The sequence below is a fragment of the Planococcus citri genome, chromosome 5 (genome assembly GCF_950023065.1).
Source record: "Planococcus citri chromosome 5, ihPlaCitr1.1, whole genome shotgun sequence".
NCBI lineage: Eukaryota > Metazoa > Arthropoda > Insecta > Hemiptera > Pseudococcidae > Planococcus > Planococcus citri.
In genome coordinates, this window is record NC_088681.1 from 11,306,949 (window position 1) to 11,333,361 (window position 26,413).

Below are 26,413 nucleotides of genomic sequence, written 5' to 3' on the forward strand. Positions count from 1 at the left end.
GTTGGGAGGCCCGTTTGATTATGATGAGAAGGGGGGGGGTAAAGAGGGGTCCTCTGATATTTCAACACAACTTGCATTCTTTTTACATTTTTTTTAAACCCTATGTTTCTTCGAGTTGATTTTTTGAAGTTTTTTTCAGTAGGTACTGAAAAAGTACCTAGCTCAATTATCGTCATTTTGGCAAATCGTTTTAAGCATTTTTTGAAATAAATTTAATTGGAAAAAATGTACCCATATCTTTGGATTTTTTTTCAATTTTTTTGCCCTATTAGAAAATGTGATTCATTCGTTTGATGTCATTTTGTCCTCGATTGTTTCAATGTTTTTGTTTTTTGGGAAACTATTTTTTCAAATTTCTTTGTGATAGAAACTTGACCAACGCAAAAATTTTTGAAACGGACGAACAGGAATTGAAAAAGTACTTCAAAATACACTCCCAATAAAAATTTCTCATTCTGGAATTAATTTTTTGATTTTTGACGAATCTTTAAAAATTTTAATTTGGCCCATATCTTATGAAAAAATCAAAAATTTGGTAAAATTAACATAAAATGCTGCAATTTGGTTAGGTTTCTCTATATTCGACCTTTCGAGTCGATACGTGATAATTTCGAACCATTCTGGAGCCTCCAGCGAATTTTTGGATTCTCAAGTTTTGGAAAATATGCTGTAAGTAGGTTGAAAATGAAATTCAGCGCCTGTAAACTCTGATTTACCATCTTTGTGACAATTTTGATCAATTTACGTATGCCCATATTATCGATTTTTTTTGTGTTTGTTCAAGTTCAAAATTTTCTCCAGTGAGTAGGTATTTTGAAAAAAAACAAAATTAAAAATCTAAAATTTTGTTTACATCTCTCGAGTTGATTCGCGGTGTTTTTAATCGTTCTGGAGCCTCAAACTATTTTGTTTTCAAAAATAATCGCTGGAGAACATTATGGATTTGAACCGGTACAAAAACATATTTCCCTGAATCAATTGAAACGGTCAGAATGATGTTGAATCTGATTTTTTTCGAACATGGAAAAATCCGAAAATGCACTGGAGGCTCCAGAACGGTTTGAAATCCAGCTTCAATGGACTCGTGAGTTCGAAAATAGGGTACGAGTACAAACCAAATTTCAGCTTTTTAGACTAATTTTATCACATTTTGATTTATTTTTTTGAGAAATGAATTTGAATCTTTGAAAATTTGTTCATTAAAATCAAATAGTGAATTTCAGTGACTGAAATTTTCGCTGAGTGTGTGTTTCAAGGTCTTTTTTCGATTCTTTTTTTATTTATCCGGTTCAACATTTTTTTTGCCATTTAAAATAAGTACCTAAAGCTCCCTTGTGAGTATTTTTTCGTTTTTTTAATTTTTAGTTCTAGAAAATTGATTTGATTTTTCAAAATTTCAATATGTTAAATTCCTAATATTTTGCAAGTTGTTTTTCCCCTAAGTTTTTGAAGTCTTTTTTCCCAATTTTTTCCATTTTTCATTTCTTTAACGTTGAGAAAAATTTTCAGTTTTTTATTATGTACTATGGATGTAAAATTTAACAGTCTTGCCAATCCTTTAATTTTTTTATTTTTCACAATCAAACCTCAAATTATTCAATTTGTGGTTCCACTTTTGTAGAATTTTGAGAAAATTTCATTGTAAAATGAACAATTCAAAATTGTCATTCTTCGGAATTTTCCAATAAACTTGAATAGAAAAATAAAACTTTTCCAAAATTGAATCCGTTGAAAATGTTATCAATGAAAACGTTTGATTTCATGTTCTAAATCGAAAATTTTCTGAAAATTTCACGAAATTGCTTTGCTTTGACAAAAACATGTTACCTTTCTTTTGCAGCAGTATTTTCTCTAAAAACGTTATTTTTCAGAGTTTTTTGGTTTTTTAATGTAACTTTTGGTTATTTTTTTAAAATTTTGGTCTTTCAAGTCACTTTTTTTTCAATGTTCAAAATATTACATTGCCCAAGTCTGACTTCCTGTCCAAAATGGCAAAAAGTATCGCCTTTCCTCAGATTTGCTGAAAAATCTGATTTCCAGCGGAAAATTCCCAAAAATTCCCTCTTTTTGCCAAAAACTGCCAAAAAAATCTCCTTTGTTTACAAAAAGTTGTGATAAAATGCAGCTTTTTCGACAAAAATTGCGAAGAAGCTTTACTTTTTTCCAATAATTGCCAAAAAATCCTACTTTTTGCTGAGAATTTGAATAATTCTAGTGTTTTATACCAGGATTGCTAAAAAAATGTCGACATTTAGTTGAAACTGCGAAAAATTTTCATTTTCTTCTTTACATTGCAAATGTCTCACTTTTTTACTAAAAAGTTGTGGTATTTTGCAAAAATTTCCCAAAAAGCCTTACCTTTTGTTAAAATTGTCAATTTCACGTTCACTTGTACCTACAAATAAAATAGTTTTCTCAATTTTTTTCAACTTTTCACTTGAAAAAAAAATGTTCAAAATTTTTGAAATTTTCTGTTTTTTTTTTTAATACTGGAAAATTGTTCATTTTTTGTTACTTTTTGTCTGATTTTTTTGAGATTGTTTATTTATTTTTTTTTTGGTAATATAAAACTAATGGGGAGAAAGGAGGGGCGGTCTTATATTTCAACCATAATTTGTATTTTTTCTACATTTTTTTTTAAACCCGTTTGTTTCTCTAAGTTTTTTGAGTTTTTTTTTTTCAATAGGTATCTATTGGAAAAGTGGCTCAATCAATATCATCTTCATTTTGAAAAATCATAGATACTTAGTATTAAACATCTTAAATGAACTAGATTGGTAAAAAATGAATCCGTTTAGGTTTTTTTAAAATTTTTTGCTCTATTAGAAATGTGATTCATTTTCTTGGTGTCATTTTGTCCTTGTTTCAATGTTTTTGTTTTTTCAATGCATAGATATTATTTTTTCAAATTTGTTTGCATTTTTTTTATTACGAGTAAATACGTATTGGTCAAAACAACTCAATGTTTTTGATAAGTATCTCATTTTTAAAAAGACGTTTAATGTGTTTGTTCATTATCAGTCTTGGAGAAATGTCCAATTTTTCTGATTTTTCAATTAAAAAATCGTCGTGTTGATGATTATTCAGTATTTTCTCCATTTTTTACACTCCTTATTCTTTCGACATGTTTTTTCGAGTGTTTTTGAGTTTTTTTAATTTTTTTAATCCTACAAAAATGGCGATATAACGTACTTACTTGCGTATATATGTACTCGAGTACGGTATTTTACTCGATTAGGTATGACTAATACAATTTGAATAACACAATTTCAAGTTTTCATCGAATGAATTTCAAGTATTTCGAGTACAGGTATGAAAATTCAATTGTCTCGCGGAAAAAAGTCAAGCAGGTACTTAGACTTACCATTCCCACCTCGTACATCGATGAATCATTGATTACTCTTTCGACGTAATTTTCCTAGAAATCCATAATCTGTCTCTCTATTCGTTTTATTGGATGTTCCATATGATATTGTTTCAAGTTATCAGTATAAATACGCGATAATTTTTTTGAAGTTATTTGAAAATGAATTAAAGTCAGTGTATGTGAAGTACAGATTAAGTGTGAATCAGCCAACTTTTTGTGTGGGTTTTTGGATTTCAAAGTCAAAAAGGTGAAATTTTGATAAGAAAGAAAGTTCCTTCAAAACTATACCTAATTATTAAAAAAATTTATGGCATTGTGTTTTAAAATTATTTTTCTTCACATTTTTTTGAATCCAATGAGGAATGATTTCTTTAAAAATGAAATTTATTGGTAAATTGTTAATATGAAATTTTTCAATAAATCACGTTCTTGGAGAATCTTTTATCGTAGAATGAATGTAAAAAAAAATCATTCCAAAGTGCAATACAACTAAAGAGGTAATAGCACGAAACGAGGTGGAAAAAAAGCATTCTCGTGACAAAACATTTTAGGCCATTTGAGATAAGAACATCTCACTGTGGAAAAGAAGATAAGAAAAGACCCAAATAACCGTGCACAAACCTCATCATAACACTTGTATGTAGTCTTGTAAGCACCTCAACATAAATAAATCCAGTATACCTAGACCTTCATACGTAGACATAGGTTAGGCACAGTTAATTGTCTATAATGGTCTTATAGTCAGCTCTCATAGTAGGTACGAGTACGTTTCCACATTTGGTCACGAACCGTTAAAATTATCCGTCTGCGGTACACACCGCAGAAGAATTATGTCGAATGCAATTTTCGTTGGAAAAAATGAACGCAAAGCACACGCTCACGCTCACATCACAAAACCTTAATAATCTCAAGAGGCGTATTCGATTTCAATGTCATTCGCAGAAATTTGTATACAGCACAATTATGTGTACAAACTGACCATCGTCGTAGTCAGTTGACGACGATTGCGACGAACGACTCTGTAATGCTTTTATGTGTCTGTTTTACTCGCATAAACAATAAACATACTTATTTGGTTGAGTATATTCGATATAAAGTAGGAGAAAAATAAACAAAGAAGGTTGATTTTTTTTCCTCTTTTTAGTGACTGATAAACCTACACGTAATCGAGTAGGTATATGAGTCCGTTATTCGTATACGTAAGAGACCTACTCAAGCGTTGAAATTTTTTCATACGATGCTTATAAAAATGCATGTGTACTCGTATTCTTTTAGATCGAGTACGATTGTAATGGCCTATTTACATGATGCTGTTGTCTGTACAGTACGACGAGTATACGAGTATACGAGTACATGAAACCAATGACACAGTTTTTTGGTATATCGAAGAACATCACGCGGACTCGATTATTCGGCTAAATCTTCCAATTATTACGATAATTTATGGTTTCGCGGTCGTGACTTGGCGAAGACATGACGTTGAAGAGGTACGCGTAATTGAACACGTTGATGTGGCTGGCGTAAGGTCTGAGACGATGTGTTGGAGTTTGAAAGATGAAGAAATGAATCAGCTTCCTGAGAGCTTACTTTCTCCAGAGTTGGAGATGTACTGTGGGATGCGATTTATCGTGAAAATAATGATGGATTGGGTTCTGGTCTTGTGAGGATTTATTTCGTAGTTTGGATTGTTTTTTGAAGAAGAAGAGGAAGACAGGAACGAATTTGGTCAATTTATCTTATATGTACATTTTCGTGAAAGTGAAATTTCAGCTATGCCTTGTAAAGTTTCGATTTTAATCTTATTTCATTTTTTGTGGAAACGGTGGGGGGGGGGGTTTCTGTGAAAATGTATCATTTTCGAAGTAGAGTAGATTTTCTCGTTAAAATAGGTTGACGCATTCTTCTTCAAACTCATCTCAGCCCTCAGAACCTGATTTTTTGATTTCCAATTAATCTGGTACCTTAAGGTAGTGAAAGTAGTGAAAAAGTAGTGGTTTTCAGCAATTTTGCTCAAAAGGTAGTGAAGAATGGAAAAAAGTGTGGTTTTCAGCAATTTTGCTCAAAAGGTAGTGAAGAATGGAAAAAAGTGGAAAATCCGATTTTCCACGCATGAAAAACGTAAAAATCACTGCTTAAAATGAAAAAAAAAATACTCCATCTTTGTTCTGGAAGTAGTTTATTTTTCGAGTTTGTTCATTTTGAAGTTTTAATTCGCACCTATGAAAAATTGTAATAAATGTAGCGATTCTTATAATTATTATTGAATTGGTTTCAAATTGATGAAAACTTATACTCCAATATAAAAAATTACAAAGTCCAAAACAGAAAAAAAAATAAATAAAAAAGTCGATTTTTTTTTGGGGGGGGGGGGGGGTTAAAAAGTATTTTTAAAGGTAGTGAAATAGTAGTGATTTTAAAAATTGGTAGTAAAAGTAGTAGTCAGGTCTTAATTGCATATCCGCTCGCTATTCGTGCTAAAAGCAATTTTATGATTGATTCTTGTTCTACACACTAAAGCGAATAAATTTAGCTTGTATGCCTATTATTCCCCCTCCCCCTGTTCAGAGGGTCCACCCCCTCAACATTTGAAATTCGTGTATCTCCTAATCTATGGGTTGTATAAAAAAAATTATGGAACAAAAATCGTTCCTTGACATCAGATCTTTAATTTGAGTTCATCAAAATTTGTTTTGGAGCAACCCTTCCCCCTCAAATTTTGTAAATACCCCTCCAGAAAACATCAATATATTACGTTTTTCACATTTTTAATGAAAAGTTTCAAAATTGAAGAAAAATCTGTAATATCTAACAAAAATTGTTCAGAATTGAATTTCTTTTCCAACTAATTATATTACGACCATTTCCACCCCCCCCCCCGCCATGGTGAACCCACCTCCCCCGGTTACAAATACCAGACAACAAGGGGAAAAATCCAAAGCAAGTTGTTTTGGGTTGAAATTTGCTTGGTAGGTGGGTCTGGGTACCATCAAGAGACTTGCGAACCTACGAATACTACCATACCTTGTTCGCATGTTCGTAACTTGCAAACTTGAAATTACACCGTTGCTGTGTTCGCATTATCGTACTTTGGTACTAGTAAAAATTTCCACTCGCCAAGTTGCAAACCTGCGAACCCTTCATATACAGGTTCGCAGGTTCGCAACTTGCGAACTTGAAATTACTGTTGCTGTGTTCACATGTTCGTAACTTGGACTTGTAAAAATTTTTTGGACTTGCAACAATTTTTACTTGCCAATTTGCAAACCTGCAAGCGCTTCATATACTGGTTCGCAGGTTCGCAACTTGCGAACCTACGAATACTACCATCCCTTGTTCGCAGGTTTGTAACTTGCGAACTTGAAATTACACCGTTGCTGTGTTCGCATTATCGTACTTTGTACTAGTAAAAATTTCCACTCGCCAAGTTGCAAACCTGCGAACCCTTCATATACAGGTTCGCAGGTTCGCAACTTGCGAACTTGAAATTACTGTTGCTGTGTTCACATGTTCGTAACTTGGACTTGTAAAAATTTTTTGGACTTGCAACAATTTTTACTTGCCAATTTGCAAACCTGCAAGCGCTTCATATATTGGTTCGCAGGTTCGCAACTTGCGAACCTACGAATACTACCATACCTTGTTCGCATGTTCGTAACTTGCAAACTTGAAATTACACCGTTGCTGTGTTCGCATTATCGTACTTTGGTACTAGTAAAAATTTTCACTTGCCAATTTGCAAACCTGCGAGCGCTTCATATATTGGTTCGCAGGTTCGCAACTTGCGAACCTACGAATACTACCATACCTTGTTCTCAGGTTTGTAACTTGCGAACTTAAAATTACACCGTTGCTGTGTTCGCATTATCGTACTTTGGTACTAGTAAAAATTTCCACTCGCCAAGTTGCAAACCTGCGAACCCTTCATATACAGGTTCGCAGGTTCGCAACTTGCGAACTTGAAATTACTGTTGCTGTGTTCACATGTTCGTAACTTGGACTTGTAAAAATTTCTTGGACTTGCAACAATTTTTACTTGCCAATTTGCAAACCTGCAAGCGCTTCATATATTGGTTCGCAGGTTCGCAACTTGCGAACCTACGAATACTACCATACCTTGTTCGCATGTTCGTAACTTGCAAACTTGAAATTACACCGTTGCTGTGTTCGCATTATCGTACTTTGGTACTAGTAAAAATTTCCACTCGCCAAGTTGCAAACCTGCGAACCCTTCATATACAGGTTCGCAGGTTCGCAACTTGCGAACTTGAAATTACTGTTGCTGTGTTCACATGTTCGTAACTTGGACTTGTAAAAATTTTTTGGACTTGCAACAATTTTTACTTGCCAATTTGCAAACCTGCAAGCGCTTCATATACTGGTTCGCAGGTTCGCAACTTGCGAACCTACGAATACTACCATCCCTTATTCGAAGGTTTGTAACTTGCGAACTTGAAATTACACCGTTGCTGTGTTCGCATTATCGTACTTTGGTACTAGTAAAAATTTTCACTTGCCAATTTGCAAACCTGCGAGCGCTTCATATATTGGTTCGCAGGTTCGCAACTTGCGAACCTACGAATACTACCATACCTTGTTCTCAGGTTTGTAACTTGCGAACTTAAAATTACACCGTTGCTGTGTTCGCATTATCGTACTTTGGTACTAGTAAAAATTTCCACTCGCCAAGTTGCAAACCTGCGAACCCTTCATATACAGGTTCGCAGGTTCGCAACTTGCGAACTTGAAATTACTGTTGCTGTGTTCACATGTTCGTAACTTGGACTTGTAAAAATTTTTTGGACTTGCAACAATTTTTACTTGCCAATTTGCAAACCTGCAAGCGCTTCATATACTGGTTCGCAGGTTCGCAACTTGCGAACCTACGAATACTACCATCCCTTATTCGCAGGTTTGTAACTTGCGAACTTGAAATTACACCGTTGCTGTGTTCGCATTATCGTACTTTGGTACTAGTAAAAATTTTCACTTGATAATTTGCAAACCTGCGAGCGCTTCATATATTGGTTCGCAGGTTCGCAACTTGCGAACCTACGAATACTACCATACCTTGTTCGCAGGTTCGTAACTTGCGAACTTGAAATTACACCGTTGCTGTGTTTGCATTATCGTTCTTTGGACTTGTAAACATTTTTACTTGCCAGTTAAACACAATTTTTGGAAAAAAGCAAGACATCAAAAATTTTAGAAAAGGGACGTTTTTTGGTTATAGATTTTTGGCAAAAAAGCGAGACTTGCGAAAAATTTTTGAATAAAAAAAATCAAAAACTAGAACTCTTGGTAATTTTGCTAAAGATGAAAAATGTTTGCCAAAAAGCAAGAATCTGACAATTTATTTTTGTAAAACATTTTTGTCAAAAAAACGAGTTCATTTGTGACATGGTAAAAAATTACTTTTTTGTAATTTTGGAAAACTTCTGCTAAAAAAAAAACAGGTTGTACAAAAAAAAAGTGTGCTGAATCAGGACAAACGTCGTGTTTTAAACAACATCCTGTTTTAATCGTTTTTTTCTTATTTAAAATTTTTTTTCGGGGCTTTTTTTGGTTTTTTTCATGGTGTTTCTACGTTCTCGAGAAAACTTCAAATCTGACCATTTCATTTTTCTTTTGAAAAAAACTGTTTTGAAAAATTTTTGGCAAAAATATCTTTAGTCAATTCGTAGGTTCTCAAGATGCGACACTACGAACTAGTATATGAAGTGTTCGCAGGTTCGCAAATTGGCACCAAGTTACAATGTAAAAATTTTTACGAGTCCAAAGTAGATAATGCGAACACAGCAACAGCGTAATTTCAAATTCGCAAGTTAAGAAACCCGCGAACAAGGTATGGTAGTATTCGTAGGTTCACAATTTGCGAACCTGCGAACCAGTAAATGAAGCGTTTGCAGGTTTGCAAATTGGCACCAAGTTACAAAGTAAAAATTTTTACTGGCCAATTTGCGTACCTGCGAACGCTTCATATACTGGTTCGATGGTGTCGTTTTCGCATGATTCGATACCGCTGAGTATGAATACGACGTCAGATTTTCTGCTACATTCATCTAACCCCCTCCAGAGTTCCCAGACCCCCACCACAAATTTTACCATTTTTGAAAAGAATTACCTACTTTGGTGATTGGTGATATTGGTATCGTTTTCATATGATTCGAACCCCCTGAGCACAAATATTGCGTCAGATTTTGTTTTACACTCATACAGCCCTTCCAGAGCCCCAGCCCCCCCCCTCAATTTTCACTTCTCTTTTCTTGAAATACGGCTACTTTTATAATGAGGGTCAAAAATGGCCAAATACATCCAATAATTGTGTTTAAGGAATTGTGCCTACCAGTTGAAAATTTTCAGCGTGGAAAGTTTTGGACCACCAGACCCCTCCCTTTTCAAGAAACCTCCCCTTTTCTGAAATTACAATAAAAATAATTTTCTCAAACTCATGTGAACTAATTTTTTAGTATGTTGTAGACATTCATAAGTGGTATTCTCATCCCATGAAAATTTTCAACCCCTTCCATCATACGTATTTATACCCCTCAAATGGCGTTTTTTATGCATTTTAATAATAAAAATTGGTAGGCACAATTCTTTAAACACAATTATTGGATGTATTTTTGACCCCTATTGTAAAAGTAGCCGTATTTCAAGAAAAGTGAAAATTGAGGGGGGCTGAGGCTCTGGAGGGGCTGTATGAGTGTAAAACAAAATCTGACGTAATATTTGTGCTCAGGGGGGTCGAATCATATGAAAACGATACCAATATCACCAATCATCAAAGTAGGTAATTCTTTTCAAAAATGGTAAAATTTGTGGTGGGGGTCTGGGAACTCTGGAAGGGGTTAGATGAATGTAACAGAAAATCTGACGTCGTATTCATACTCAGCGGTATCGAATCATGCGAAAACGACACCCTACTCCTTAATGGTTACTTTTACTGTAATTTCAGAAAAGGGGAGGTTTCTCAAAAAGGGAGGGGCCTGGGGGTACAAAACTTTCCACGCGTAAGTCTCTCGATGGTACCCAGACCCACCTACCAAGCAAATTTCAACCCAAAACAACTTGCTTTGGATTTTTTTCCCTTGTTGTCTGGTATTTGTAACCTGGGGAGGTGGGTTCACCATGGCGGCGGGGGGGTGGAAATGGTCGTAATGTAATTAGTTGGAAAAGAAATTCAATTCTGAACAATTTTTGTTAGATATTACAGATTTTTCTTCAATTTTGAAACTTTTCATTAAAAATGTGAAAAACGTAATATATTGATGTTTTCTGGAGGGGTATTTACAAAATTTGAGGGGGAAGGGTTGCTCCAAAACAAATTTTGATGAACTCAAATTAAAGATCTGATGTCTAGGAACGATTTTTGTTCCATAATTTTTTTTATACAACCCATAGATTAGGAGATACACGAATTTCAAATGTTGAGGGGGTGGACCCTCTGAACAGGGGGAGGGGGAATAATAGGCATACAAGCTAAATTTATTCGCTTTAGTGTGTAGAACAAGAATCAATCATAAAATTGCTTTTAGCATGAATAGCGAGCGGGAGTTTTTTTTGTCAAATTGAGACCTGACTAGTGAAAAAGTAATAATTTGTAGCAATTTTGCTTGAAAAGTGATGAAAAATAAAATGGAAAATCCAGTTGATTGATAATTTTAAAAAGGAAGTGCCACAGTTCATTTGAAGAATTCTTAATGACTTTTTTGGAGAACTGGAATTTTCAACAAAAAATTCTGGAGGTTTCAAAACGGCTCAAAACCATTTCCAGTTGACTCGGTTCCTGAAAATTTCCCCAAAATATACACTTTCCCGGTTGAAAAAATCTCCAATTGTCATTTTTCCGAATGACGAATTTCACAAATAAAAAAATTCTCAAAAAATCGACGACACTCCCCCCCCCCCCCTCCTTCCCTTATTCGTCTTGAAAACCTGTCTGCCAAAAAGGACGAGGAAGTCTTGTTCTTTTGGGGAAAATAGCCAAAAAAGTGTACTTTTTTGTCAATTATACAAAAAATTGTTGTTTTGTAGGTTAAAATTTCTGAACGTTTTTTTTTTTTTTTTTTTTTTTTTTTTTTTTTTAATTTATTTAACCACGCCGTGTACAGCCGTTGTTTTTTTACCAATATTACTAATAAAAATGTTGTTTTTTTACCAAAATTATTTTTTTAATGTGTTTTTTTTTGCCGAAATTGCCTTTAAGTCTCACTTTTTTGGTCAAAATTGTCAAAAAAATCTCCCTTTTTTCGCCAATCTGTCATTGTATTTTTGATTTGTTTTTTTTTTAATTTGTACATTTTTCGATTTCTTTCATTTTGTATTTTTAATATGTGCGTATGAGAAGTCTTGGGAACCTGGAATCTTCAACCTCGAGAACTTGGCGTCCTGAAACTCTTGTGCATTGTACGATTCCCATAAATTGGAGCCCTTGTATGATCCTGGGGCTCCAAATTTCAACGACCAGGGGAAAAAATCTTCCAACTACCTCCTAATCCTATCCTTCCTTGACTTTCAATATCTTTCACCAAAGGTGAAAAAATGATCTGGAAAGATGAAAATATCGTTTTCATCTCTTTTCGAGATGCTCTGCTTGAAAATATCCAAAATTCCAGGGATTCTTCTTTTTTTTTCCCCTAAATTTTTACGCTTTTGGAAGAAGTTTACGAATTCAAAGCCAACTGGAAATTTTGTTAGAGGTTTCAGAATGGTTGAAAATATTGATAAAAATCTAGAATGAAAATTTCACAAGTAAGTAGGTAAGCATAAAAAAGGACTTGAGTTTTGAACATTTTTTCCAGGAATTTGAACCTTATGGAAATTGAATTTTGACAAATAACGATTCAAAGACTATTGAATTGATACCCCCCCCCCTCATGCCTCATCTTCTCCAACTTGAATAACTTTGTAATCTTGCAAATAAAGTTTTATCGATCCAAAATTTGTATACACTAGCTTTCCATAAATTTTTCCTGATGGGGCAACTAATTGAATACAATTGAACCAAAAAATGAAATTTTGATAACAGAAGTTCGCCTGTCACCATTTTTTCAAGTTACATTACTTGGAAGAACAACATGCCAATTTGACAATAAAGCACTTTGGCTGTACTTGAAATTTTGAAGTACGAGTATTACGATAAAAAAATCACACTTCAGTTTTTCAAATGGAACCCTTTATAAGTAATGTACCTATATTCAAAGCAATTTTTCAGCTACATACGTTTTCTAGTTGGGAATGGAAAAAATGAAAATTCTACTGAAGGCTCCAGATCGACCGAAAATGATAGATTTTGTTTGTGGATGGTCAATCTCGGATCAAGGTCAAGAGTCAATTTTCATAAAGTTTTCCGGAAAAATTCATGTGTTGTAAAAATATTGTATTTTCACTGAAAATGTTTTTAAAATTGAAAACAGTCGTTTTTTGTAAGATTTAATTTTCCCCTCAAATTTTTGAAATTGTACAAATAATATGAAATTGATTCAGTGAGGTGAAACTTTGAGTTTTCTCAGCTTTCGAGTACTGAACAAGAATATTCAAAATTTCAGTGAATTCACAACTTTTTTCGAAAATTTTAATCCAGTCAAAAAATTTGTAATTTGCTCGAATCGAATCTTCAGCTCTTCTGATCGAATTTTTACTCTGTAGGAAATAACGAAGAGGATAGAAATTTTGTTTGAGGTTTCAAATGTGTTAGAAATTACGAAAGGCTTTGGGGAAGGGGAGAGAAAAAGTCAGTATTGTATGAGAAGAATTTTATCCACTGACATGGTGGAAGATTTGCTGACTGACTTCAGTATTTTAGCTTTATTTTCTTTCATTCAAAAAATATATTTCATTTCCTCTAAAAAATCGTCTTTTTGGTATTCACATTTTATCGATCAAGGTGTTTAAAATTTTGATTGAGGAGCCCAACTCTTATATCTAAATTAGAGCCAGACGCCATAACCAGTTCCCCTTGTCACCATAAGTAACTCATACATGCACGTGTCAATTCATCTCATTCGCAATTCCATGCAACAAATTAGTCTCGTCATGTTGCATCTAGTCCAACTGTAATCGATTTATCGCTCTTTTTTTTGGTCACAGTTACACCTCGTCATTGTATACCAGAAGAACAGTGTCATTCGTCGATGTGTCGGAGGAATCTTTTGACTCACCGAAACGACCATGGTGAGAGAGAAAAGAGCGAGAGGAAATGTTTACATTATTCGGTGTATAAAGTGCGGTACCCCCTGATGTATCTAACTACCTGTGCTCTGTGCTCTACAATAACTAAATAAATGTGAATGGTGATGGTGAATAAGCGCGTTCCAGCAGTGTAATGTCCTCGTCGATTTTCACTGCCATACCACCATACCATACCATGCCAGGTGTTTGTGTGACGATGACGTAAAAACGCAGGTGACGAGTATCGAATACTTCACGCTGGTAACTTATGCCTAGGTTGGATTGAAAATTTACCTAAGTATTTGTAAACCGATCGTCGTTGCAGTTGATCTGCTCTGCTTTTCTTCGGTATCGAAATTAACGATTGAGGATAAATGGAGTTGAACATCCACGCAGGATCTATTCTTTCATTATACAACAGTATAGGTAGAGAGGTACGTGCGAATTGAAAGATGTAGGGGTTTTACGATGTTCTTTGTTTGGCAAGGTCTTCTACCTTTCTTGCGTTTACCTTTTGGACGATGTGTTGTGAAACCTATAAAACGTGTTGTAATACTGTATGAGTTAAGTGTATTGTGAAACGAATAAGCAAAGGTAGAAACGCCGTATCTGTAATAGACATGACTATCTCAAAAAAAAATTGTCGAAATTTACGAAAAATTTAAGATTACGATTATAAAACCTTCGCGAGTGAAAATAATCAAAAAACAGTAGTCCTATAGTATTATTTTTCATGAATTGTGAAATTGCGAATTTTCATGTTTTTCTATTTGCGTTGTAATCGTTCTCAAAAATATTTTCGTTGTGTTGTAAGACGATTTCACCAGGTGTATGATCGATCGACGTCATAAATTTCCGCTGTCCTTTTATCTTGTTTTCAAAATATTGCGCAGATGGATCAACATTTTTTTGGGGTATACGCTAGCTAATTTTTCATTGGTTTTGAGTTTTTTTTTATCAGCTTAACAAAATTACTTTTACGTTTTGACTGAGCAATTTTTATGGTATTTTGAGCGATTTCTGCGAATTTTGAGGAAATTTAATTTTTTCTACGTTTTATTGTCAATTTGACACAGTTTTTGTGCGAAAATGAACTAATTTTTACAGAATTTTCATGGTTTGGCTCAGCTCTTATCATTTTTTTAAACTCTATTCTTAACAATTTTTTTGTAATTTAGATGAATTTTTTATACTTTTTGGGCGCGATTATTATAATTTTTTTCCAATTTAACTAAATTTTCATGTTTTTTGAATAATTTTCTGTAGTTTTTCAAGCAGTTTTTGCGAGTTTTTAGGCAATTTTCTGTCAGTTGAATAACAAAGTGATTTTTTTGGTAAAATTGTGTACAATTTTTTGAACTTTACATCATTTTTTTCTTCAATTTTTATTCAAGAATTTTTGAATTTTTTAACCAAAATTTTGTACTTTAGTAATTTTTTGAGATATTTCGAGAATTTTTTGTGTAAATTTCTCTCATATTTTATCAATTGTAGTGTTATTTAATGAACTTTGCGTTCAGATCAATAACTTTTGCAAAGGTTTACAGAAGATGTCACTAATTTTCATCAATTTTCAATCATTTTCGAACGATTTTATACTCTCAGGGATCGGGGGAAGGGAAAAATTATTGGATCTGCTGATCTGGTCTGAATGGACCTAATCCGATTGAAAATTCGATTAGACCTGGCCAGATCTAATTGCATCAGTGGAATGTGAGGATTTGATCTGATGATCTGATCAGGATCTGACCTGTTGTGTTCTGATCAGTTCTGTCTGATCACATTTATTCACATTCAATCGGGTCTCTTCTATTGGATCTGATCTGGTCATTCAGGTCTGATCAGATTTTATCAGATTTGTAGAGAGGCATCAGGGTTTCTCTTTTGGATCTAATCTAGTCTAAACAGATCTGATTCAATCAGAACTCTGATCTGATGAGGTCTTATATGTTGTAATGAATCAGGTCTTCTTTATTGGAGATTTGGTCAGATCTAATTGGATGCGTAGAATATCCGGCTGGTCATTCATGGTTTGATCAGATTTGTTCAGCGGCATCAGGTTTTCTCTTTTGGATTTAATCTATGTAGTCTAAGCAGATCTGATTCGATCAGAACTCTGATCTGATGAGGTCTCATATGTTGTGATCAATCAAGTCTCCTTTATTGGAGATTTGGTCAGATCTAATTGGATACGCAGAATATTCGGATTTGATCAGATCTGATCTGATCAATCAGGTCTGATCAGACTTATTCAGATCCAATCAGGTCTCTTCTATTGGATCTGATCTGGTCATTCGGGTCTGGTGAGATTTATTCAGATTTGTTCAGATGAATCAGGTTTCTTGTTTTGTGTCTGATCTTGTCTGAAAGCGATCAGAACCCCAATCTGATTAGTTCTAATATGTTCTGATCAATCTGGTCTCCTATATTGAAGATTTGGTCTGATCTAATTGGATACGTGGAATTTTTGGTTTTGATCAGATCAGGTCTTCTCTATTTGAGATTTTTCAGATCTAAGTGAATGCGCGGAATGCCTGGATTTGATCCGATCAGATCAGATCAGATCTGTTCTGCTTCTGATCAATTAAGTCTGATCAGATTTATTCAGATCTGTTCAGATCCAATGATGTAGTCTCTATTGGATCTGATCTGATCAGTTAATTCAGGTCTGATCAGATTTGTTCAGATATATCAGGTTCTACCTTTTGAATCAGATTCGATCAGAAATCTGATCAGATCCGGTCTCATACACATGTTCTGATGAATTACCAGGTCTCCTCTGTATTGGATCTAACCAGGTCTGAACTGATCTAATTTGACCAAAAATCTTATCTGTTTACATCTGGTCAGATTCACTTAGATCCAGAGAATGTCCGGTTCTGATCAGGTCTGATTCTTCTGATCTGGTCAGATTCAATTACGTCTCTTCTATTGTAACTGATGAAGTCTGAAAAAAGACCTAATCCGATTAAAACTCTGTGATCTGATTCAGGAAATGTTCGGATCTGATTAAGTTTGATCTATTCTGATCAATCAGTGATCCATGGAATGTTCGGATCTGATCTGAACTGATCCTATCATTTTTCGTCATGTATTGTATACTTTTTATGTGTTTATATAATATTTCTAGCGATTCTTGCCATTTTTCATGAGAGTTTACTCTCAATTTCATCAGTTTTAGGACTATTTTGAAAAGAAAATTTGATGACTGGATGCATTTTTTGTGCAAATTGTTTTTTTTTGCAAAATTTTATAACATTTTAAACAATTTTTATCCAAATTTCCGTGTTTTTTTGAACGATGTTTCATATAATTTTGTTCCATTTGGCGTTTTGTTTTTTTTTTATTATTATTATTTTTTTTTTTTTACAAAATTTTTCCCAGTTTTATCAATTTTTACCTCATTTTGAACAATTAGACAGATAGATCGAGAGATTTATTGTGAAATAATTTCATTCGTGTAATGAGCAATCATCATATGATATTTTGGATCCTCATCTTCCTCTCTCCCCCCTCCCATATAGAGTAACCGAAAGATTCTTTGCCAAGTTGTAAAAAAAAAAAAACTGTAAATTTTCTTTCTTCAGCATATCGTTTGTGTTTTCACATTTTTCGCTTCTCTCGATCACAGGCCAGTTCGGCCATTCGCGGTGAAATATTATAAAAACCCATCGAATCATTCCGCATTCAACTGCAACTATTAATTAGCCGATTAAATATTCGAGATACACGACGATAACGCGTGTTGTGTTCTTAACCGCTTTAAATAGCCAAAGGTGTATCTTATTAAACAAAACGCGATGCACTCGAGAGTCTATAGAGACTAGAGAGACTCGGTCACAACACGATCTGCTCATTGCTCATTTTATACAATAATCGCTGGCTCTTGCTCTTGACTTCTACATACATAAGCAAATACCCAATCGTGTCTTTCAATATTGCATACCTCTCTCTATGGATATCTACCGGGCCCTATACTACACGTTGGCGATAATCGTACCAATTTTTCCAACTCGTACATTTTTTTTTTTTTGTTTTGTATTCTTTTTTTGGAAATACGAGTGTTTTTTCAGCTTCATGTTTGGTGTACCGACTCGATATCGTAAATCATTTTAATGGCTCAGGGACTGGTTTCGCCAACAGTCTGGACCGGTCTCGTCTCTTCGAACGATGACAAAGTTTCGCACTTTCTCAATATTAGTACAATTTATTAGTCGACGTGTGTCTTCCTTCTTGTATATTGTAGACCCGCCGCCGCCGCCAACAGCAGAATTTCTCGTATCTCGATTTTTATAATACGGTGAAATATCGTCGCCAATTTACGCCTATCGGTGGATTTATTTTTTATGTACGAGTATCTTCAGAATCGAGCGATGTGGTCGAGCTGAACGACTATCATCATCGCGAGCTTGTTTTGTTGTATACTTATGATCTATAAATATTTATGGTACCTACCTACTGTTACGTGTTAGGTGGAAAATTACTAAACTGAGGTAATTAAGGCGAGTGCTACGATAATCACATCGCGTTCATGAATCGCGACAAGGGCACAGTGTCGATTTAATTGTTCGCGATCGTTTCATATGGTTCGATTATTACTTTAAATATTGTGTACATGTAACGTGGCAAGAAGTGTTGGCAATTTCGATATCGAATGTTTCATTTCGAAAACCAGGAAGAAATTGAATAAAAAATTGATAGAGTGAAAAGGGTGGGGGGAGGGGGAGAAGCATGTTTTTAATGAGAAGAATCGAAAATTCGAAATATTGATTTAGAATGATCATAATTTTGTTTGGGAAATCAGAATCTAATTGTGGATTTATTTATAGGTTCAATTTCTGTTCCAGGATCTCATTGAAGATGAAACGAACAAATTATTCGATCAATGTGAAAATGTGTAGTTGAAATTTGCTCAAAATTGAGTAATTATCAAACACAGTTGAAATCGAATATCTTTTGACAGAAATTGAAAATTTTTAACACGAATTGAGCATACTGGGAAAAAATTGACCATTTCTGGTAGAAATTGGACGTATTGAAGAAAAATTGAGAGTTTTGACAGAAAATGAGCATTTTGGTCGTAAAAGGATATTTATAGCAAAAATACATAAGCGTTTTTGGACTGGGCATTTTTGACAAAAAAAAATGATCAAATCACAGAAAACGAACATTTCGACTGATGCTAAAGCCAATTTTTGCCATGAAAATGAGCATTATTCTTCTTGGCCAACATTGAGGAATTTAGACGAATTTGACAATTTTCGACAAAATTAAAACATTTTAGAATCAAGTGGAATGGAAATCATTTTTGTAAAATATCAAAATTTTGGCAAAAATGCTGTAGATACTTTGATTAGAAAATCAGCACATAAAAAATGAAAGGAAATTATCGCGAACAGTAAATATTTTTGATAATTGGTAGATGGGTATTTTTTGCAAGAAGTTGTCACTTTCGGTAGAAATTGAGCATATTGGGCAAAAATTGGGTATTTTTAAAAAACATAAGCATTTTATGGAAACAAATGGGAGGTAGTTTTTCATTGAAAATAATTTTTTGGCAAAATAAGCGTTTTATTGGTTTTTGAAATGACGTTTTTGTCCAAAAAATGAACATTTTCCACAAAAATTGAGCATTTGACTGCAAATGAACATTTTGGAAATGCAAAAAATTTTTGACAAGAAAATCAGTAGTTTTGAAAAAAAATTTATATTTTAACAGAACTTGAATTTTTTTTCTAAAAGTGAAGGATATTGAAAAAATGAGCATTTTAGGCATGAAAATTGAGATTTTGGCCGGAGGAAAAATATTTTGGGAAAATAAAAAGGAGTTCTTTTGGTTATTATTATAAACTCATTAAACGACTTCGAATTAACACTTTTATTATTATAAAATAAACACGAAACATATTCGAGCATTCGAACTAATCGGCATAATACATGGAATGATGAAATCTAATCCTAATCTACGAGATAACGTATGATCGCGTGGCGCGTCAGTGTTGCCGGCTCGAATGGCGCAAACAGCGCTACCACATCTTCCCCCTCTTGAGAACTAGAGGTTTAATCGATTAGGCTGGCGTCGAGATTGCGATGATTTCCTGATGACAGGCGGCTTCGATTTTCTGACGACAGGCGGCTTTGATCTCCTGACGACAGGCGGCGGCGATTTCGGCGGTTCTCTAGGTTCTCGCTGAGGTACCGGCGATTCTCCTGGATCTAATAGAGGTTCCGGCGACGCACTTCGTTCGGCTGGGAAAAATATAGGAACGATTCCTGTCGGCGATATGTTTTGATCGATCTTTCTCAGTTGGTCGACATGAAATCGATGAAGCGAATCGTTAACTGATACCGTATAATTAACTTCGCCGTCTTTACTGACGATTTTTCCAATCAGCCACTTTTTCCCTTGGTGACGAGAATAATTACGAGCCGCTACTCTTTCCCCCTCGGAAAACGAGACTGGAGGTCAAGAGATCGGCGTTGGCTTCGACTTTGCCTTGGCAACGGCAGATAAATTTAACGGAGAATTTAGCTCGCGGCCCAAGAAGCGTTTGGCTGGAGAAATTCCCGTTGTCGTATGCGGAGCTCGGCGGATCGCAAATAACGCTTCGTTCAGCTTCTGCTGCAAGTCGGTGCCAGGCAACCTTTTCAACGAATTTTTTACAGTGGCCACAAAACGTTCGACTTGGCCATTGGTTGCTGGGTGAAACGGAGCACTCGTTTTATGGCAGAAACCGACATTCTCTGCGAATTCCTTGAACTCGGAACTTGTAAACGCTGTTCCGTTATCGGAGACTACTGTTTGAGCAATACCAAACGTGGTGAAAAACGATTCCAAGCTTGATATCGCAGACTTCGATGACGTAGAGGGGACGATATCGACTTCGACCCACTTCGAGAATGCATCAACGATCAAAAATAAAATTTTACCGTTGATGGTCGCAAAATCAATATGAATGCGCTCCATAGGCGCGGACGCTGGTTCCCACGAATAATGAGAAGTCTTCTTCGGGTCACTTGCGTTTTCGACGCAAGATTGACATTTCTTCGTGATGTTTTCGATGTCTTTGTCGATTTTAGGCCAATATACGTGAGATCGAGCGAGCGATTTCATTTTCGATGCGCCGATGTGGCCTTTATGAAGTTCTTGAAGAACCGATGAACGCAGAGCAGACGGAACGTAGACGCGCATACCCATGAATAAAATGTCACCTTCACAGGTGTAAGGCGAATTGTAGATTTTTCCTGCGCGTAGACCATCGAGAATGGAACGTGTTTCCGGATCTTTAACCGTAGCTTTCGCGAGTTCGCGTTTCGTAACAGGTAATTTGTCCATCTGTGAGACATGGAAAACTGCGATGTCGTCTTTGCTCGCGAACAGATCGTCGGATGAAGCAGGAAGAGGTAATCTGGAGAGGGCATCGGCGTTACCGTTCTTCTCTGAGCGTCTGTACTTGATATCGAAAACGAACTGTTGAAGGTATAACGCGTAATGCATCATACGAGTAGCGCTAAGCGCTGGCAACTTCTTTCGGTGAGGCCCAAAAATATGAGTCAAGGGCTCTGAATCGGTGTATAAAACGAACCTTTGTCCGTACAGATAGTTGAAAAACTTCGTGACGGCCCATTTAATCGCAAGTGCCTCTTTGTCGAGTTGGGTATACTTTCGCTCGGTGTCGGTAAGCATACGTGAAGCGAATTCGATGGGACGTTCTTCGCCGTTGATAGAATGAGCGATTACTGCACCGAGTCCAACTGGACTGGCGTCGACGGACAAAACGATTGGTTTTTTCGGATCGTAGCGAGTGAGTACACGTTCTGACGCAATTTCTTGTTTGACATGCTGGAAACTTTGTTCGCATTCGTCTGTCCAGATGAAATCTTCGCTTTGACGAGTTAAACGATGTAACGGAGCTGCTATTGTCGCCAGATGAGGGACAAACTTCGAGTAAAAACCGACGAGACCAAGAAACGATTTCACCTCCGTTGGGTTGGTGGGTGCAGGAACGTTGAGAACTGCTAAAACTTTATTGTCGGTCTCATGAACTCCATTCGCGTCAATCGTGTATCCAACAAACTTTACTTTGCGTTCGAAAAAACGGCATTTCGAACGGTTCAAGCGTAAATTAGCTTCTTTGCAGATTCTAAGAGTGTCTTCCAACAGACGAAAATGTTCTTCGATGCTGGCTGCTGAGAGATGAATATCGTCGTGCACAACTACGCGACCTTTACGGCGGAATTTTCCATCCATCCATTTTTGGAACTTTGCCGGAGCTGAACCCACGCCGAAGAAAATGCGTTTCGGGCAATAAAGTCCGCGGTGCGTGTTGATAACGAGAGCGTCGCTTGTCTTTTCGTCAGTTGGCATGTGCAGGAACGCCGAATAAACATCGAGTACTGACGAGTGAACTTCGGAGCCTTCTTCGTTGGACATTTGCGTTGTAATTTCGTCGTAGCCAGGAAACTGGTATTGGTCGATGAATATTTGTGGATTAACGGTTCCACTGTAATCGCCTGTAATGCGAACAGCGTTCTTTTTAACGACTGGTACGATCGGCGAAGCCCATTCACTGGTTTCAACTTTTTCGAGAACTCCGTTGGCGACTAAACGATCTAACTCGTCCTCAATTTTGGACCGTAGAGCGATCGGTACGGGTCGAGCTTTCAGGAATTTTGGTTCAGCATCTGGTTTGAAGTGTAACGATTCGACGTGGTCTTTAATTTCACCGATGGTAGGCTCAAAAACGCACGAATACTTTTCCAACAGGGCTTCTAATCGTTGGGCCACTGGTGTAGGCAGATCGGAGCGCTGAACGGAATGAATATTGCTGAGATAAATTTCCAACTCTCGCATACCGTCTCGACCAAGAAGAGCAGGTAAGTTTTCGTTGATGACGTGGAGAGTCAGCTTTGTCGATTTGTCGTTGTATTTAACTGGAACACGAGCGACACCGATTGGATGAAAGACGTGACCGGTATAGTCTTTGAAAACGTCGTTGGTCGGCTGTAACGTAGATAAATTGCCACCAAGACTGCAGAAAATCGATTTACTCATAATCGAACGAAGACTACCGCAATCTACTTCCATTTCGGTCGGATTATCGTTGATTTTAACGTTGATCATAACTGGAGACTCGTCATCTTGCACGGAGCACGAATGAACAGTTCGAACAGGTAAGGTCAAAACGTTGTAATCGTCATCGTCGCTAACGTCGTTGTACTTCGAAACAGATTTCACACCTTTCGGTTTGGAGTTGGAGTTTGTTTTCGTAGACGTAGACTCGTCGGCTGGTTTCGTTTCAGCGGCGCGTTTCTTTTTAAAACAAACTTCGGCGACATGACCTTGAGCTTTGCAGAAATTACAACGTAAATTCTTCTTCATACAATTAGCCGCAGTATGATTATTCAAACCACAACGAATACACTGAGTAGTTGTCGCACTTTGAAATTGACCACCGTTGTCAGACGAATACGTTTTCTTCTTGAAACGGCTGCGGTTCTGGTTTTGATTTTGTAACTTGTGAACTGGAGCATCGGATACTGCTGGTGAGAGAATTTCGTTGGTACTAGCTAACGCACGTTCAATCGCTTGAGCGATACTCAGGGTTTTGTCAAGCGGAATATCATCTTCTTCGAAAAGACGATCAAGGATGGGTTTCGAACGTAGTCCACTGACGAATACATCGCGTAGCATTTCGTTTAAAAATTCGTTGGCGTACTTACAGTCAACAGCTAATTTTCGCAGCTCGGTGATGTAGTCGGATACAGATTCACCTTCACGTTGCTTGCGGTTTAGGAACGCGTGTTGAGCTGGAATTTTCAGTCGTTTAGGGCAGACCTTATCTTCGATGAGTTTTTTCAAGGTAGCGTATGATGCCGTTTTAATGTCCTCTGGATAGACTAGATTTTTTACCAAAGCGAACATCTTCGGTGACAATGAGTTCAACAAGGTTGAAGCTTTCTTGTCGGTTGCCGTATGATAAGCGTTGAAATAAACTTCTAGTCTAGAGATAAAATTCTCAAAGCTTTCGTTTTGTTCATCATACTTGTCTAGTCGGACGATCGGAGCTGAAGAATTGCTGCCACCGGACGTAGTGGTGTTCAAAACATCGCTGGTGGTAACGGAAGATTCGGCTAATCTTGCCACAGCATTTGTTAGAGCTTTGCTCTGTTCGGTGAGCGATTGTAGAATCGCTGCAGCCGTCTGGGCATCCATAATTACGTCGCGAACTACACTACCGACTGCGCCAATATTATAAACTCATTAAACGACTTCGAATTAACACTTTTATTATTATAAAATAAACACGAAACATATTCGAGCATTCGAACTAATCGGCATAATACATGGAATGATGAAATCTAATCCTAATCTACGAGATAACGTATGATCGCGTGGCGCGTCAGTGTTGCCGGCTCGAATGGCGCAAACAGCGCTACCACAGTTATGAAAGGATATTTTTGGGAAAAAATGAGCATTTTTCACAGAAATTGAGCATTTTGACAGCAAATGGGAAAGATATTTTTAATTACTTGAAAAATCAGCAGTTTTTGAAAAAAAATTGAAATTTTAGCAAAAATAAAACATTAAGGCTATTCTCTACCCTCCTGTTATCAGTAAAATTTTGATGAAAACTATGAACTTTGGCCAGGGATTGTGAGAAAACTATTGGACGGATTTTCGTGGGGTTTGATTTATTTTATTCAGAAAACATTCAAAAGCGAGGGTATGTCGAGATATTTTTGATTAATGTCATTTTGTGGTTGTCATTGGGAATTGAATGGAGGTACTACTGATGCTCAGATCTCCGTTGGAAAAGCTAAATTAGAAAATATGGCTACATACCCTCGCTTTCAATGATAAAGTATTAGCATTGGTGAAAAAAAATTGAAAGAATTTTGAAAATTCACGGAGAAATCCCCGTCTGAAGTTTAGATGGGAGCGGGTCGCGGGACATAAGTACGACTAAATTCGTTCACTCGATTACACGCAATCTTATGAACGAACGATGAAAATAACGAACAAATCGGCTTCATATTTCGAACGTTTTCACTGGGGGTAGAGAATAGCCTTAAGTAAAAATATTTTAAAAATTGGGATTTTGAAAAAAAAGACCATTTTAGATAAAAAAAAAAAACTAGTCCATTTTGACCAAAAAAAGCAGTTGTTGTTTATGAAAGAACATTTCTGAAAAATTACAATTTTCAAAGAAATTTCAACAGTTTTTGAAAAAAATTAAAATTTTTTGTGAAAAAAAGCCAGTGTTTAGAATTGAAAATTCTGAAAAAAAGGAAAATTTTAGGCAGAAATTGGCCATTTTTGCACAAATGAGCGTTCTGGTTATGTAAGGACATTTCTCGGAGAAAAATGAGCATTTTGACTGCATATATGTAAATGAAAATGAAAGGGAAATTTTTGGCAAAAAATTGAGCATTTTTACTATGTATAATAGATATTTAAATTTGAAATTTTTGAAAAAATTGAGCATTTTAAGAAAAGTTGGTAATTTTAAAAGTAATTGGAGAATTTCCATTTTGGGTGAAAAAAATTGGCATTTTAGGCAGAAAAATGAACATTTTCAGCAGAAATTGTTCTATTTGGGCAGAAAATGAGCATTTTGAGTCAAAATTGTGCAAAAGGCCAAATAATGTGTTCTACTAATAACAATTTTTTGAAAGAAGTAAAATATAAGTGATTAAAATTTGAATTGCAATTTTTAGAAAAAATAATATGCATTTTTGGAACTGAAAGGATATTTTTGGGAGAAATTGACCTTTTTTGGATCAAATTGAGCATGTTTTGTAGAAATTGACGTTTTTTGGTTTAGCAGAAAAATGAACATTTTTGGCCACATAATAAAATTTTTGGCAGAAAAATGAGCATTTTTGCTACTGAGAGTAATTAAGCATGTTGAGCTGAAATAGAGAATTTTAAAAATACGTAAACATTTAGAAATGAAAAAAAAAATAGTCAAAGAACTGGCTGGAGTTTTTGGCACAAAATGTGGTAATGAAAGAGGGAGTTGTTGACAAAAATGATCTTTTTTGGCAGGGAAATGAACGAATTGGGTTGAAAATGAGTATTTTTGGCGAAAAATTGGAATTGTTTGCAGAAAACGAGCATTGTAAAAATAATGGAAAACATTTGGCATGAAATGAGCATTTTTGGCAAATAGTTATAATGATATTTGGGCATGTAAAGTTCATTTTCACCAATTGTAAGCATTTTTTGCAATGGAAAAAAATTGTTGTCTGAAAGTAATGTGATCTGGAGATTCCTCAGAAGGTCGATGTGTTTTTCAATGAAGCTAAAAATATTCTACATACATTATTTTTTTTAGTAAGAATAATGCCAATTCTGTGGGAGCTCAACCCCTCTCCTCCCTTCCCCTCCCCCTCCAATGGCTTCATTTCAATTTCTCATGAAAGAATCTAAAAACATTAAACGTGTATTTTTTTGTTAGTAAATCTTTTTTTTGTATAGATCTCGAATTCTACTAATACGATTTTTTTTATTCGTGTTTTACAGATGATGAAGCACGCTTGGGGTAACTACGCGAAATACGCGTGGGGTATGAACGAGCTAAAACCGTTGTCGAAGAAGGCTCACAACAATAGCGTATTCGGTGCTGCTCCTTTGGGTGCGACCATTGTCGATGGCCTGGATACGCTGTACATAATGGGCTTGCACGATGAATTCAAACGTGGTCGTGATTGGGTCGCCGAGAATTTGAATTTCGATAACATCGTAAGTTTTTACCTAATTTTTCTTCTAAATAAACGGTGATGGTTTAAAAGTATGTAATAGAGCCCGAAGTGTTTTGTTTTGCATGATGGTGGTGGACTTTGGGTTTCTAGTGTAATAGGTTTATACAA

General features: G+C 35.7%; 2 protein-coding genes across 2 annotated transcripts in view; one reads left to right on the forward strand and one right to left on the reverse strand.

Moving 5' to 3' along the window:
- alpha-Man-Ia (alpha-Mannosidase class I a) overlaps positions 1 to 26,413 on the forward strand; it is a 67,940-nt gene that overhangs the window by 25,693 nt on the left and 15,834 nt on the right. The window contains exon 2 of the mRNA XM_065365221.1: positions 26,067 to 26,285. Within this exon, the coding sequence (XP_065221293.1) occupies positions 26,067 to 26,285 (219 nt within the window). The remainder of the gene's footprint in view (positions 1 to 26,066; positions 26,286 to 26,413) is intronic.
- Positions 19,377 to 22,454, reverse strand: LOC135846237 (uncharacterized protein K02A2.6-like). Its single transcript, XM_065365219.1, has one exon. It carries the CDS (start codon positions 22,389 to 22,391, stop codon positions 20,004 to 20,006), a length of 2,388 nt encoding a protein of 795 aa, XP_065221291.1. The 5' UTR covers positions 22,392 to 22,454; the 3' UTR covers positions 19,377 to 20,003.

What these genes read in the sequence shown, in the direction of transcription:
- LOC135846237 (XM_065365219.1), bottom strand. Translation starts at nt 22,391, where the DNA reads ATGCGAGAGTTGGAAATTTATCTCAGCAATATTCATTCCGTTCAGCGC.